This window comes from Trypanosoma theileri (genome assembly GCF_002087225.1).
Source record: "Trypanosoma theileri isolate Edinburgh chromosome Unknown TM35_Tth_22_V1, whole genome shotgun sequence".
NCBI classification, from domain to species: Eukaryota; Euglenozoa; class Kinetoplastea; order Trypanosomatida; family Trypanosomatidae; genus Trypanosoma; species Trypanosoma theileri.
The window spans coordinates 449,050-461,943 of NW_021639864.1; the positions used below are offsets into that span (position 1 = coordinate 449,050).

Here is a 12,894-nt window from a genome sequence, read left to right on the forward strand (position 1 = left end):
TTTTTCATGACCCCTTTTTTTTATCTTTCTTTTTCTTTTGACTACTCTTCTTTTTAGAAGTCACCAGATTTCGTTAAAAGACATGGATGACGATAACCTGCGCGATTTGATGAACCGGTTGCGGTTTGCCACAGGGAAGGGCGGTGATTTCTCTGTAGCGGAAACTGTTTCCACACATATTGATCAAAAGTCTCTTTTGGTCATCCAGCAGTCTTTGCGACGTCACCCTGCACTGGTGCTTATTGACAAGTCGCGAGATGAACTCAAGAAGTACCTCATGGATCAAATTCAGGATTCTTTGCAGAGTGAGGCTTCCACACATGATGATGTAGGTCGTTTACTAGGATGGATTAATGAAACATCAGAGTCTCTGGAGATTGAGCGGTTGTCAGCTGTTTACTGTGATCCTGAAGAAGTACTAAATGAAATAAAACAAAGAACATTGGGGGACATTGGATTTGAAAAACTTCCTAGTTTGTCGCAGTGCAATATAGGTAACCTTTCACCATGGAATCTTTTGTTAACACTCGTAAATGGTCCTTTACTTACTTTGAATACCACACAATACCGTAGAGTGGAGGTGCATTTGCCAAATCCAACACCATCAATGGTTGGTGATCTTATTAAAATAAACGGAAATATCTATACTACTACATCGTGGATTTCTTTACTAAATAGTCTTGGAGATTTTCCAATTAAAGTTGTTAGACATGTTTGGCTTGCCGCTCTTTTTTTCTTTCCAACAAGTGGCCCAATGGTTGTGGCCTATTTACACAAGGAAATTGATGAGCTTTCAAGGCGACGAAACCTTGCTGATGAAAAAGATGAGGATGATGCAAAGGAAACATATCAGGCATACTGTCGAGTACTAAATTGTTTTTTTCGACATTTACCACTTTGCTTTAGTGTTGACCTTTTTCGTTTATTTCTAACCTTTTTGGACAATTATATTAAGCCTGATGATACGACACTAGATAATATATACAAAACAGCTCTTCAACGATTTATTGGTCATTCTCCTTCAAGTACAGATGTATGGAAAACATATATAAGATGGAAGAGTGATCGAATTCATGATACACATCAAAGACGTGAATGGGTTAGAAAAATGTATATTCGCGTGCTTAGGACACCCTTAAATGGTCTCCAAGAAGTTAAAGAAGATTATGATTTTTTCTTAAAGGCTGAATATCGAGGTAGACCTCCCCCTGAGGGTCGTCTTGAAGAGCGTTTTCTTCGTGCGAAAGGTGCTGCAGTGGAACTTAACCGTTTTATGGGAGCCGGTAGAAGTAATTCATTTGGCAATATACAAAGTGGTGATATGTTGCCCAGATCTTTGTATCTTCCTCGTCCGGTAAAATTAAGTGGTAATGCTTCTACTGCTATATGGGGTGACAAGGAAGAAGCTATGCGGCGATTAGAAGTTGAACTTTGGTCTCAATGGACTTCTTTAATTGATCGAGAGACATCTTCTTCTGCTTATATTGGTATGGAGTTATTTGGATATGAACGAATGAGGTTTTTTCTTGCAATGCGATGCAGCTTTTTCCCTCACCAAACGTTCTCTTGGATTAGCTATGCCGATTACTGTCTTGGACAGCAACCACTTCTTTCGGAGGTAGAACGTCAAGTTATGGCAAAAGAATTCCTTGAAAAGGCTTGTTTTCTGTTAATGGAAAATTTTTATTTACATGTTATTTACTGTGATTTTATGCTACGGGAACTCGGAGATCCAGAGTTGGCACATCGATCCATAAAACAGTTAATAATTCAACAACGGCAACTTGCTATTGACTACATTAAAAAGGAGCCTCTAGTGACTCTTGAAAAAGCGGTTACCGCACTTGAGAATATCACTTTACTTTCTATAAACTGGATGCGCTGGGGTAGCCTTAGTGGGGAAATTACAAATACTCAGTTTATTCGTCTTGTAGCTCGTTTCACAATGCATCGCGCAGATTTTCTTTCATTAATAATGGGTGTCATCCGGCGTTCTTCTCAAGAAGAAAAGAAATTCACACCAAGTCGATGTCAGCAAGCTTTTAATACCTTTTGTCATTTTTGGATAAGACTTGAACTTGTTCGAAATCAAGCTTATGAGGAGGTGATTGTTATACTTCAACGATGGAAAGATCATCTAAAGATGTTTTTGAGTTCTGCTAAAAATAAAGGATGGAGTTTGGTCGATTGCGGTCTTGACGATTACTTTTTTTCCAGTTGTACTGATGTTTGCCATAGTTATCCTTCAGCAGTGCAACAAGTCTTGGAAATTTTGAACGATTTGAGAAACACTGTTGTTTCATCGGAATCATTTACTCTAAATGAGGTGGAGTCGGTAGTGTCAAACTCAAGAAGACTGCGTGATGTGTTTTTTGTGGTGGACACCGATGCCTCCACACCCATTTCTTCTAACTTGCCACTTTCTTTAACTAGTGTACGACTAAGTGGTGCAACTGTTCCATTGCAGACGTATGATCATCATTTTTTCTCAAAAGAAACTGCGTGGCACGAAGAAAATAATTATTTGTCACAGATTGAAGAAATAAGTGATGGAATTTATTTGCGTAATACTCCTTCTCAATTTCCCGTGGAAGTAATTCCGGATGATGCACGCTGGGCATCTCAAATACCGTTGAAAACCTCTAACGCCTCTGGATCTAACCAAAGTGGTCCCAGGACTCACTCGGACCATGAGGTTAAACCGAGAAAAAATAAACGTCCTCCCAATAGACGGGCATTAGTTACAGAGAGTGTGGTTCTCAAGGATCTGCGTTCCGCTATTCAAACTCCCGGAGTTACATCAGGGACTAATGCAGCCCTAGGAAAACTACAAGAACTACTAACTATGCACCTACCCTCCACCTATGAGACTGACACTTTATTCAACGAGAATACAGTTGACGTGAATTGGCTCTTGGGATTTCTTGAACAAACACCTGCTATATGTTAATGAGGTTAAGATATGGTTCGATAGTAAAGGGGAATGAAAAAAAAAACAAAAAAAAACACGTACTTGTAATGAGAGTGAATCCTTCCACTTCCATTACCCCTTATATATTCTGTGTATACATATATAAATTGTATTCATTCTGTCCTTGCTCTTATTTCGTTCTAATGTTTTCTAGAGAGACATCTCTTTCCTTTTTTTTTCTCTCCTTTTTTTCTATCAATACTGTTTTTTTTTTCTTTTTTTAGGACGTTTTCTTGTCTTTTGGTTACTTTGTACCAAATAACGTGATGCGTCGGCAACTGCCATTGAGGTGCACAAAGATAGAGTTTATCTCACCGAAACCGGAGGCACCGATTTCCAGTACGGAATTGCAGGCGATATCCCCAACCTTGCTCTACCGCAGGCTTCTCAAACTGTATCTTCGTAAGTTTGATACAGATCATAAAACCATTATCGCCGCGTGGAAGCAAACAAAGTTTGAGTTCTGGTATCATCGAAATGATTCACCGAAAGAGGCGGAAATGCAAAATATTCGTGGTCAACAGATTTATGAGGCTATTCGCGCCGGTCTAATACCTGTGTACCATGATAGTAAATCAAATAAAACTTATTTTAAATATGATGCCGATACATTGAAGGCAGCTCATAATCATATTGACCCTGTGGATGCCGAAGAGTTTATTCGCCGATATCACGATAAGATTCCTTCGGAAGATGTTGTGGAAATGAAGACTATGCTTAAAAAACTTGGTCGTTGGAAAGGACCGGATGCACTTCGTGATGAGGACTTACACCGTATAAAACGTAAAGTGGTAAGAAAGCAAAAGTGTACGGATCCGGACGAATAATGACAACTGCACAGTAAGTGTAGGTGCCGTAGCAGATATAATATGTATATATATATTTTTAATATTCCTTTCTATAGAAAGTTTTTACTTGTTAAATAACTAATCTTTATTATTTATTGTTTTTTTTTCTTTCTCTTTCTCTCTCTTCTTTTCTTGTATGGAGATCAATTTTTATTCCTCAAAGGTTTACAATAGGGATGAGTTCTTCATTTGATCAAGGGAACCTGGGAGATCATGACTGGCTTATTACTCGTACTGGTCTACCTTCTATTGAGAGTGTCGTGGATGACGCAGAACCTATAACTGAATTTGTTTGTCCACCTTTTATCCCTCCTCGTCGTTCTTCAAGACGATATTCTATGATGATGAACGCTTTATGCATGGGTGGGGTAATGAATGAGTGGGAGAAGAGAGTCATTTTCTCTAGATTAAAACCAGTTCCACCAGTAGTTGAAGAAGAGTTTCAACGACGCCTCTGTACCATTCATGAACGTAATACGGCGGATTATATACATGAGGTTCAACTTCGGGCAGCAACACAAGCAGCTGTTGCACAAGAAGAACGTCGTCTTGGATATGAAGAAGAGAATGTAAAAAGGGAGGCTGTCTTTGCACGACACAAGAATTTAACCAATATTTTGCATGAGGAGATCAAAATATGTAGGGCAAGACGCTGGTACACTATTGTACTATCCCACGTGTTTCTTACTGCTCTTATGAAAGAGAGGAGAGTTCATGAGGCTCTTGATAAGATTTCTTGGATATTGGTACCAGTTATTAAACGTCGTTCCGAGGTAAAAAGAAGGCATGAGGAGGCGGAAAAGTTAACAAGAAGTAATTTGGATAACATACCATTTCCAACTCCAAATATTATTCTCAGTATGTACGGAACATTCTTTCAGGGATGGCCTCCGCGTCTTTTGGAAATGTTAGCTAGAAAAGCACGTCCTATTTATCTTAAAGCTGGCAATTTCCTAATGCATGAGGGAGACCTTGATCGTTGTATGTACATGATAACTACAGGATCTGTAAGTGTTATTATTAACGATCGCAAAAAAGGTAAAAAAAGGACAAAAGAATGCAGTAAAGCTTCCTTTGCACTCACACCTCCATGCTATGTTGGCGAATTTGCTTTAGTATGTAAAGAGCCAAGAAGTGCATCTATTCAATGTGAAACGGATGTTGGTGCGTGGATTGTTTCACCTGAAGACTATGAGGAAGTTGCGCAACACTTGAGTCCAGAAGTGGCTAGTAAGCAAAGAGAAGCCACAGATGTTAGGCGTCGAGCAAATTTACAAAAATTTTTCCCTTTACGTGTGGAATTTCTTCGTCATTTTCCTTATTTTGAAAAATTTAGCACAGAAGCTTTAAAACAGATAATTGCAGCAGTAGAACCCATTGTACTTCATGATGGAGATCCTTTGTTTTCAAGGTCAGATATGGATTCTTCTGCCTATTTCATTCAAGATGGAGTTGCTATACTTATTGATGAAGATGGTGAACGACGTTCAGTTCCACGAGGTAGTTGTGTAGGTATTTTTGAATGTGCTTGTAGTGTTAATGAAAGGAAAAGATGTACGATAATTAGTAAAAACTATTGTGATATTTGGAGAATGCGTCGTGAAGTTCTTATAGATGTTGGAATGAGTGAACCAGCAGCATTATTATACTGCCGTAGTGCCGCCAAATCCCATCGTGCGAAGGAAGTAGTTAAACCTGCAAATCCACCCATTTCTGTAAGAAAAGATCCATATATTTTATTTACTCTCACACGACAGTTAATGAATCGTTTATGGGAATCTAGTGTTCCTGTTATTTATCTTAATGATGAAAAACTTGTAGTTCAAGGGCAACCATTTCATCAGTTTATTATTTTACACTCTGGAGCATTTGAAACGACAATTCTTTGTGGTAATGGAGAGCACAAAGTGGTAAGAATTAATGTTAATAATGATGGTTATGTGATGGAAGTTCTTTCCTCTTCAAGTAACAACGACCGTAGTAAGGGATCAACTGTAAATTCCAAGATGTTTTTCAGTTTAATTTTGGGAGCCTACGAATATGCTTCTGGTATGTCGCAATATTCTTCTACAGTAACTAGTTACGGTCTTTCTGAGGCCTTTGTGGTTGATGTTGCACTTTTTGATGCTATTGTGCCTGCTGAACTGAAGGAGATTATACAGGAAGAAGGTGAAGCACGTGAACTCGTGCGTCGTTGTCACAAGGAACGTGATGCAAGTATACTATTGTCTAACATGCAGGAGGGATTTGCGTCTAACTATCGCAAGGGCAAAGAAATTCCCACAAAGAATGAGAACAATTGGACCTGAATGCTCTAGGTGTAAATGATATGTATATAAATATGTATAATTCATAATAATAATAATAATAATAATAATAATAAAATGCATCTCTTCCCCCACCCTCAGGAAAAAAAAAGATAACATATATACATATATACATACATATACGTGTCTTTCTATGTGTTTCTTTCAGTGGTTTGATGTGAAAGAACCACCACACTCTCTGTATAAAAAAGAGAGATTGTGTATACTAAAACTGTATTATATAGTGATCCACCGATCATAACTATAAGGAGAATCTTTTGGCCACACACATAGAGAGAGAGAGAGAGACGTTCCTTTTTTAACTATGATAGAGTATGTTGCAGTGTGTACTTCATTGTGGTGTACGTATCTTTCTACTATGGTTACAATTACTCATGTCCAGTAAATACATATCTAATCATGGTTTAAACCACACTGGTTTATTTTCTGCACATGAGAGAATGTGGAAAAATACAATCATGTTATAAAATGTAACGACACAATGAACGGACTTGTAATGAGATCCACTAATAATTTGTAGCTGCATATGTGTGTTTATTTTGTGAACTGTACAATGTGTTGGTCTATTGATTTGAGACTCCTGTACTGCATTCATCAGGTGGGGGTACGATAAGCGCCAATGGAGGATTCTTTTTTATTTTTATTTTTATTTTCTTCATAGTTGCTATTAAGGTGTGAGGGAGTGAAAGTTTTTTTTTTTCTTGCTATTACTGGTTCCTTTCATCTGTATTTACAGTGTAGTTTACTTCTTGTGTGCTTTCTTTTCCTATTTTCCTTTCTCCGCGGAATAGCTGCAAGCAAGCCAAGCAGCACGATGAAGGTGATGAACACAGAAGGAGTACAATCAATAGAGCTGCAGTCCTGTGAAGTGCAAGACGAGTGCTATGTGCGTAACGACACACACAACGTGATGCCCTCCGAGCATTATGGGGAATCTGGAGCACTGCATCGATGGAAGAAGGAGAAGAATACAACGACATCACTGTTCCATCAAAGACTCTCGTTGCAACAGGTGCTGCGTGTCCTTGTGGTGTTATGGCTACTACTGCCCATACCAAACCCATTTCTCTGCTATGCCACAGTTACTATTACACATCGTATTTTGGAAACCATTACCGATTGCTTTCCTAATATTGTGGTCTCCCCCAGTCAAACAACACAATACTGCGATGTGTACAATATCGATACTCGGAACCCCCCCTTGTTTGTGAAGCTTGGGTATTACCACAATGGTGGACTCAATCCTGGATGGACAGCTTATTTTCTGAGGGGAACAAATCTCATTAGATTTGTGCCCAACAGTGAAGCTGCTTCAGGGGATATGGGTCTTGTCATTCTGGACAATACTCCGGGAAAGCGTTCTGATGTACTTTCGGAAATATTCCCCTTAAAGTTTATGAATATCAAAGAAACAAAGGCATGGTTTTCTTCTACCAGTGCCTATTATGGGTTGAAGACAATGATGCAGACAAATTTCCCAAATTCCAGTGATATTCAGAACTACCTGCTGGTTCCTCCTCTGTCAGACTGTTATACCATCGCAAAAAAATGTACTGTTGCTACTGGATGTCACAAATTGACGACTTCTGCATCCTTTCCTATTCCTGGGAACTATTCAGTATGCTTAACCGCGAGTGGATGGCGAGACCACTACTTGCCGTGGGGTGCAATTCCCCTCGAAGTGAGAGTGCTGGTGCCAAACGAGCTGTATATGAACACTCGCGGGAAAAACACACTGTTGCTCCAGGACGCAGTGACGGGTGCAAATGTGGCTGATATGAACAGTGTGTTCCTGGTGAAGTGCCCATACAGTGGGTGTCCACGCGTGACGCCAAACAGCGGTGTGCAGGCAGTGAGTGTTGATGTGTGTACTGGGTCCGCTGTCACGAATCGTGTGTACTTCTCTGCTGATGGTACTCTCAATTCTACAACAGCAGGTGACTACGCTGCCTGCGCGGATTATGGGGCAGAGGTAGGTATTTCTCCCGCTGCACTTCCGGTAAGAGTATTGCAGGATCCCTTTGTTTTCAATGTCACTGTGATTACAAACACGTTGGTGACGATTGATGTGCGTGGGGGTGATCTCTCATGGAGGAAAGAGTCATATGAAGTGTGTGCGGTGCTGCCGGATACACCGTGTGAGTCTGTGGCTACTGCTCAAGATTCCGTGTGTGTGAGTAGTCGCTTCCCAAATTCCCCATCTGTTGATGTTGACATCTTGAGTCTGTACAGTAAGTATAAACTGGGTGCTGACAATGTGACCTTTTGCTTTGTTGCATATAATGTGACATTTAACGGCCGCCTTTTTTTTCGGTCACGTGATGTGAGGGAACCTTTTTTGCCGGAGAGTGACTCAGCAGCTTCTGTGCCGGGGGGTGATTCAGCAGTGGCGCCAAGTTCGAATAAATTATCTGTTGCTGCCATTGTTGGTATTGTTATTGCAGGTGTGGTTGTTCTTGTTATTGTGGCTGTCATTCTGTTTTTTGTACTGCTGCGTCGGCGACAACAACAAGAACAACGAAGAGAAAAGGTGCAGATGGATACTGTGGAGTCTCAATCCACAAGTAAAACAGTTGCCAAGAAGAACACTCGGAACCCTCTGAAATCTGCTACAACGACTGGATCTTCGACATATTCTGCTGTATCTAGAAATACAGTTAGTTCTGTACGAAGTGATAACGCCTGGAACAGTGATGATTCTGTTAGCAGCGTACTGTCTTGGGGTGACGCTGGACGCAGCGAAGGACATATGCGGGATTCACCCGTGCCTTTTTACGACATATGGTCATGGTATATTTCTCCCACCGTTACAGAAGTTAATGATGATTAGGGAACTTGAGAAGAAAACTTTCGAGCAGCAACAGAGGAAATATCAGTAGAGAATGAATCACCTGTCGTTTGCCGAGAGGAGAAGATTATTCACTGAGAGTCTTGAATCATGTATGGGGCATTCTCCGACCGCTTCCGCTAACCTAGGACCCTCTTGAAGAACAAGCCAAGTTTAATCGTTTCCCACAAAGGAGGAAACGGATTTGTTTCCTAGGAAGGCACCAAAGAAGAATTATTCGCCATTGTGTGTGTGAGAGTGGTATGATGGACATGAGTGGGGTTCTCTGCAAAAATAGGAAAAAAAAAACACATTCATCAATGAGAGAGTTGGGTTCTGCATTCCTGTGGGTTGATATTACTATGTATTACGGCATCTAGGAATTAGGGAGCTGAGTGCAGTATTTTTTTTTGGGGGAGACCTTTGCTATTGATTGAGTCAAAACAAGGGATATGTATGTGGATTACAAGCACAGGTAATGGTGAGAGTCATGTTAGAATGAGAATCTACATTAAAACGAATCCTTTCGCTACTGCTTGTTGTAAATGATGATATGGAGATAACATTGATAACAGCTGTGAGGAGGATTGTAACTGCAAAACAAATGTGGGGAGAGGCAGGGAACAGTGATGAATGGAATAAAGAATAACGGACTTCACTGGAGTCATTAGTGTGGAGAAAAAAAAAAAACAATATCACACGCTAAATGTAAAACAATTATGACAATAAAGAATAATCGTGAGAACAGTTTTTCAACACAAGAAAAAGAATGCTAATATTGCATGGACAAACAATGGCATTTTGTTTTGCATCGTGTTTGAGTTGTTTGTATTATTTATTATGAGCTACAGGGATTGCACTATCTGCAGAAACGTGATTATTTGATGTTGATATCTTTGTAAATTGTGTTGACATCTTCTGTTGTAATTACGCTTGCAGAATAGTCACTACTATCGTTAATAATTTACGAACTCTGCAATGGTGTAAATACCACCACAAAGGAGTGGGCTCATATGAAGATCAAAAAGTGTGTGTAGGAGGTCTGTATGCATCAAAAACCAAAACACTCTTCAGTGAAAGAGAACTCTGTGAGATGAGAGTAAACCAAACATTGTATAAATAAAAAGATAAAAAAAACAATAAATAGATAGAAACGTTTTTTTGTCGTATGTTTTTTCCCTTTCTCTGTACCTTTACTTTGATTGCCATGGAGTAGTTGACACTCCACACACAATCATATTGTTCTTTGTATTCCAATAAAATGAAAAGGAAAAAATAAAAATTAAAATATTCCACTGAAGTACCACCTGAATGACAGAAAAGAGGAAAGAAAAACAAGACACAAATGGTTGAGAGATGAAACTAATAATAAAGTAAAAAATGACAATGAGTAATATATTTTATTTTAAATTCCTGTTGTATGGTGTAAACATCGGTATCGCAGTAGTGTCAAGCACTGAGAATGATGGTAACGTGGGAACATGTGAATACACCAAACAACATGACGTATTATATTTTTTTGTAGATGTGCAATAGTGAACTTGGTATGAGTTCCTTTTTTTTTCTTTTTATTTGGGGATTGAGAAACCGTTAACATGGTATTCTTTTATATGTTTTTATTATTATATTTTCGTTTTATTTTTCAATCATCGTTACCCAACACCACCTTTCATTTTTCCTCGCCTTGAAGAAAAATGAGGAACCTTTTTTCACACCTGTTTGTGAGTTCAATTGGGTGTGAATCAAAGAGATGGTGACAGTAAAATTAGGGAAGTATATTCCTTATTGTGTTTACCTTATTTGGTTCTCTCTATATATGTGTTCATTTTTATTTTTCCACTCTATTATGTTTTATTTATGTTTTTTGGTTCCTGAATATGCTGAGGGGGTAATTCTGTAGGATTCTTTTCCATGGTTAACGTCAACCCATTTGCTGTGCTCAGCTCAGAGTGTGAAAGAGGGAAAGGGAGAGCATCAGAGTGAGTGTAAAGAAAACAAAAGGTGTGTAATGTGTATGTGTCTCTCTTTCTCCATAATTTCCTTATTATTTTAGGCAGATAATAGTAAAGTGAACAGGAATAAGACATGGTAATGGTGCAGCAGTGTGTGTGCTCCTTTGTGAGTTCATTTGTAGTTGAATAGACAGAACTGCCTGTAAAGGGGAGTATGGTCTGTTTTGTTGTCAACAATGGGAGTGTTTGATGATGTATAAGTGAATGCACTGGAGTGGATCAAAAGATTGATATTGAATATGGGAGATGTGATTTGGGTCACCTCTTGTGCGTCAGTAAATATATGTGTTAGTGTGTTTATTATGTCACTCTGAATGGATTGTGTTTCCATTGATGTTTGCAATTGGGTCCTCTGTCTGCGGCATTGTTTCTGGTTTGCTATGGAAATGGTGAGGCTGAGTTGTGTTCATTCTAATGGGAGTATACACCGCCGTGGAGGGCAATATTGGTAACTGGGGAATCACAATCAAACGACAGCAGAACAAGAAATACACTGGACATCCCAATGGGGTGTGGAACAATAATAATGATGAAATGGGACAGTTATTTAAAGAAGAGGAAATAGAAGTATAGTGGATTGGATAATAACTTTCCATATACATATACATATTTATTTATTCTGATGTATTTGCATGTGAGAGTCTTTGATGCAACTGTAGTTGATACTCTGCTTCCCTCTCCCACATACACATATATATACGCACACACATTATCTCCTCATTGGGATGCTGAATTTCTCAGTTGTGTGTGTGACACTTTGTTTCATTCACCTGACAGATGTTGTGCATATGTACAGCCATAAATTCATTTCGTACACTATTGCTCATCTGATTGGGGTTTGCAAGGACATTTTTTTTTCTCTTTCTGACGTCTGTGGCATTCTTGCAGATTGTGGTTCCAGATCGGCTGGTAATCAGTGAGGGTTTGTTTAAATGTTTTTCAAACCAGTTACTGCACTCTCTCGTTTGTTTTGTATCTCTACTCTTTTTTCCATTCATTGTGATTTGTTGTTGCAGAAGTGACTCTGCAATCAACAGAAAATCAAAAAATACAGTGAGAGAAAAATGAGTAGAAGTAAAAGAGAGAATGGAGTTTCGTTTGATTAGTGAGGAGAGTGACGTCACTGTTAAACAACATACACATGATGAGGTGATGCCNGTTTAACTGAAGAAGGTACTTATAATCCTGCTATTCTTGAGTGGGAAAATGATAAGTTAGTGATGATTGCTCAGCATGACAGCGGTTATTACAGAGTGTACGAGTCCACCGATTTAGGGGATACATGGAAAGAGTCTACCAGTACACTCTCTCGTGTGTGGGTCAACTCCCTTATACAACCTGGCCGTGGAACTCAAAACAACTTTATTACGGCAACAATTGATAATAAGAGTGTCATTCTTTTTACACAGTCTCTGGTATATGGGGCACAGAACGTGTTCTATCTGTGGCTCACTGATAACACACACATTTATTATGTTGGCTTCATAGCTACAGATTATAATGCGACAACCAGCACACTATTGCTCAAGGATGGTAAACTGTCCTTTCGGTATGAGACTGGTCAAGAGGAAGGTTACGGGGTTCTTTTTGTGGATCTGACGACAGCGATGGAGAGCATCAAAGGTGCAGTAAAAAAAATGGACTGAACAAGACCAGACTCTCACTGAGAGTCGTTGCTGCACTGATGAAACATGTATTTCATCTGGTCAATGTGAGGACCCTGTTCTCACTACTGGACTGGTGGGCTATTTGTCTGGAAACATCGATGAGGAAAGAAAATGGAGGGATGAATACCTCTGTGTGAATGCCTTTGTAAGTGGTACAACAATGAAAGTTTCTAATGGATTGACGTTCAAGGGTCTTGGTGCAGGGGCAATATGGCCTGTGAGTATAAATGGACCAGCGAGGC

The 12,894-nt window shown here is 39.3% G+C and overlaps 5 protein-coding genes across 5 annotated transcripts; all 5 read left to right on the forward strand.

The window, feature by feature from the left end:
* Positions 1-82: 82 nt before the first annotated feature.
* On the forward strand, positions 83-2,950 carry TM35_000222870 (uncharacterized protein; the record flags this gene model as incomplete). Its single annotated transcript, XM_029027334.1, has 1 exon — positions 83-2,950. One exon carries the CDS (start codon positions 83-85, stop codon positions 2,948-2,950), a length of 2,868 nt encoding a protein of 955 aa, XP_028881554.1.
* A 287-nt stretch (positions 2,951-3,237) lies between these two features.
* On the forward strand, positions 3,238-3,798 carry TM35_000222880 (uncharacterized protein; the record flags this gene model as incomplete). The annotated part of the gene is made up of 1 exon (XM_029027335.1): positions 3,238-3,798. One exon carries the CDS (start codon positions 3,238-3,240, stop codon positions 3,796-3,798), a length of 561 nt encoding a protein of 186 aa, XP_028881555.1.
* A 197-nt stretch (positions 3,799-3,995) lies between these two features.
* TM35_000222890 (putative cyclic nucleotide-binding protein) lies at positions 3,996-6,128 on the forward strand (the record flags this gene model as incomplete). The annotated part of the gene is made up of 1 exon (XM_029027336.1): positions 3,996-6,128. One exon carries the CDS (start codon positions 3,996-3,998, stop codon positions 6,126-6,128), a length of 2,133 nt encoding a protein of 710 aa, XP_028881556.1.
* An 832-nt stretch (positions 6,129-6,960) lies between these two features.
* On the forward strand, positions 6,961-8,976 carry TM35_000222900 (uncharacterized protein; the record flags this gene model as incomplete). The annotated part of the gene is made up of 1 exon (XM_029027337.1): positions 6,961-8,976. One exon carries the CDS (start codon positions 6,961-6,963, stop codon positions 8,974-8,976), a length of 2,016 nt encoding a protein of 671 aa, XP_028881557.1.
* Positions 8,977-12,205: 3,229 nt separating this feature from the next.
* Positions 12,206-12,631, forward strand: TM35_000222910 (trans-sialidase; the record flags this gene model as incomplete). Its single annotated transcript, XM_029027338.1, has 1 exon — positions 12,206-12,631. One exon carries the CDS (start codon positions 12,206-12,208, stop codon positions 12,629-12,631), a length of 426 nt encoding a protein of 141 aa, XP_028881558.1.
* Between the last annotated feature and the right edge of the window lie 263 nt (positions 12,632-12,894).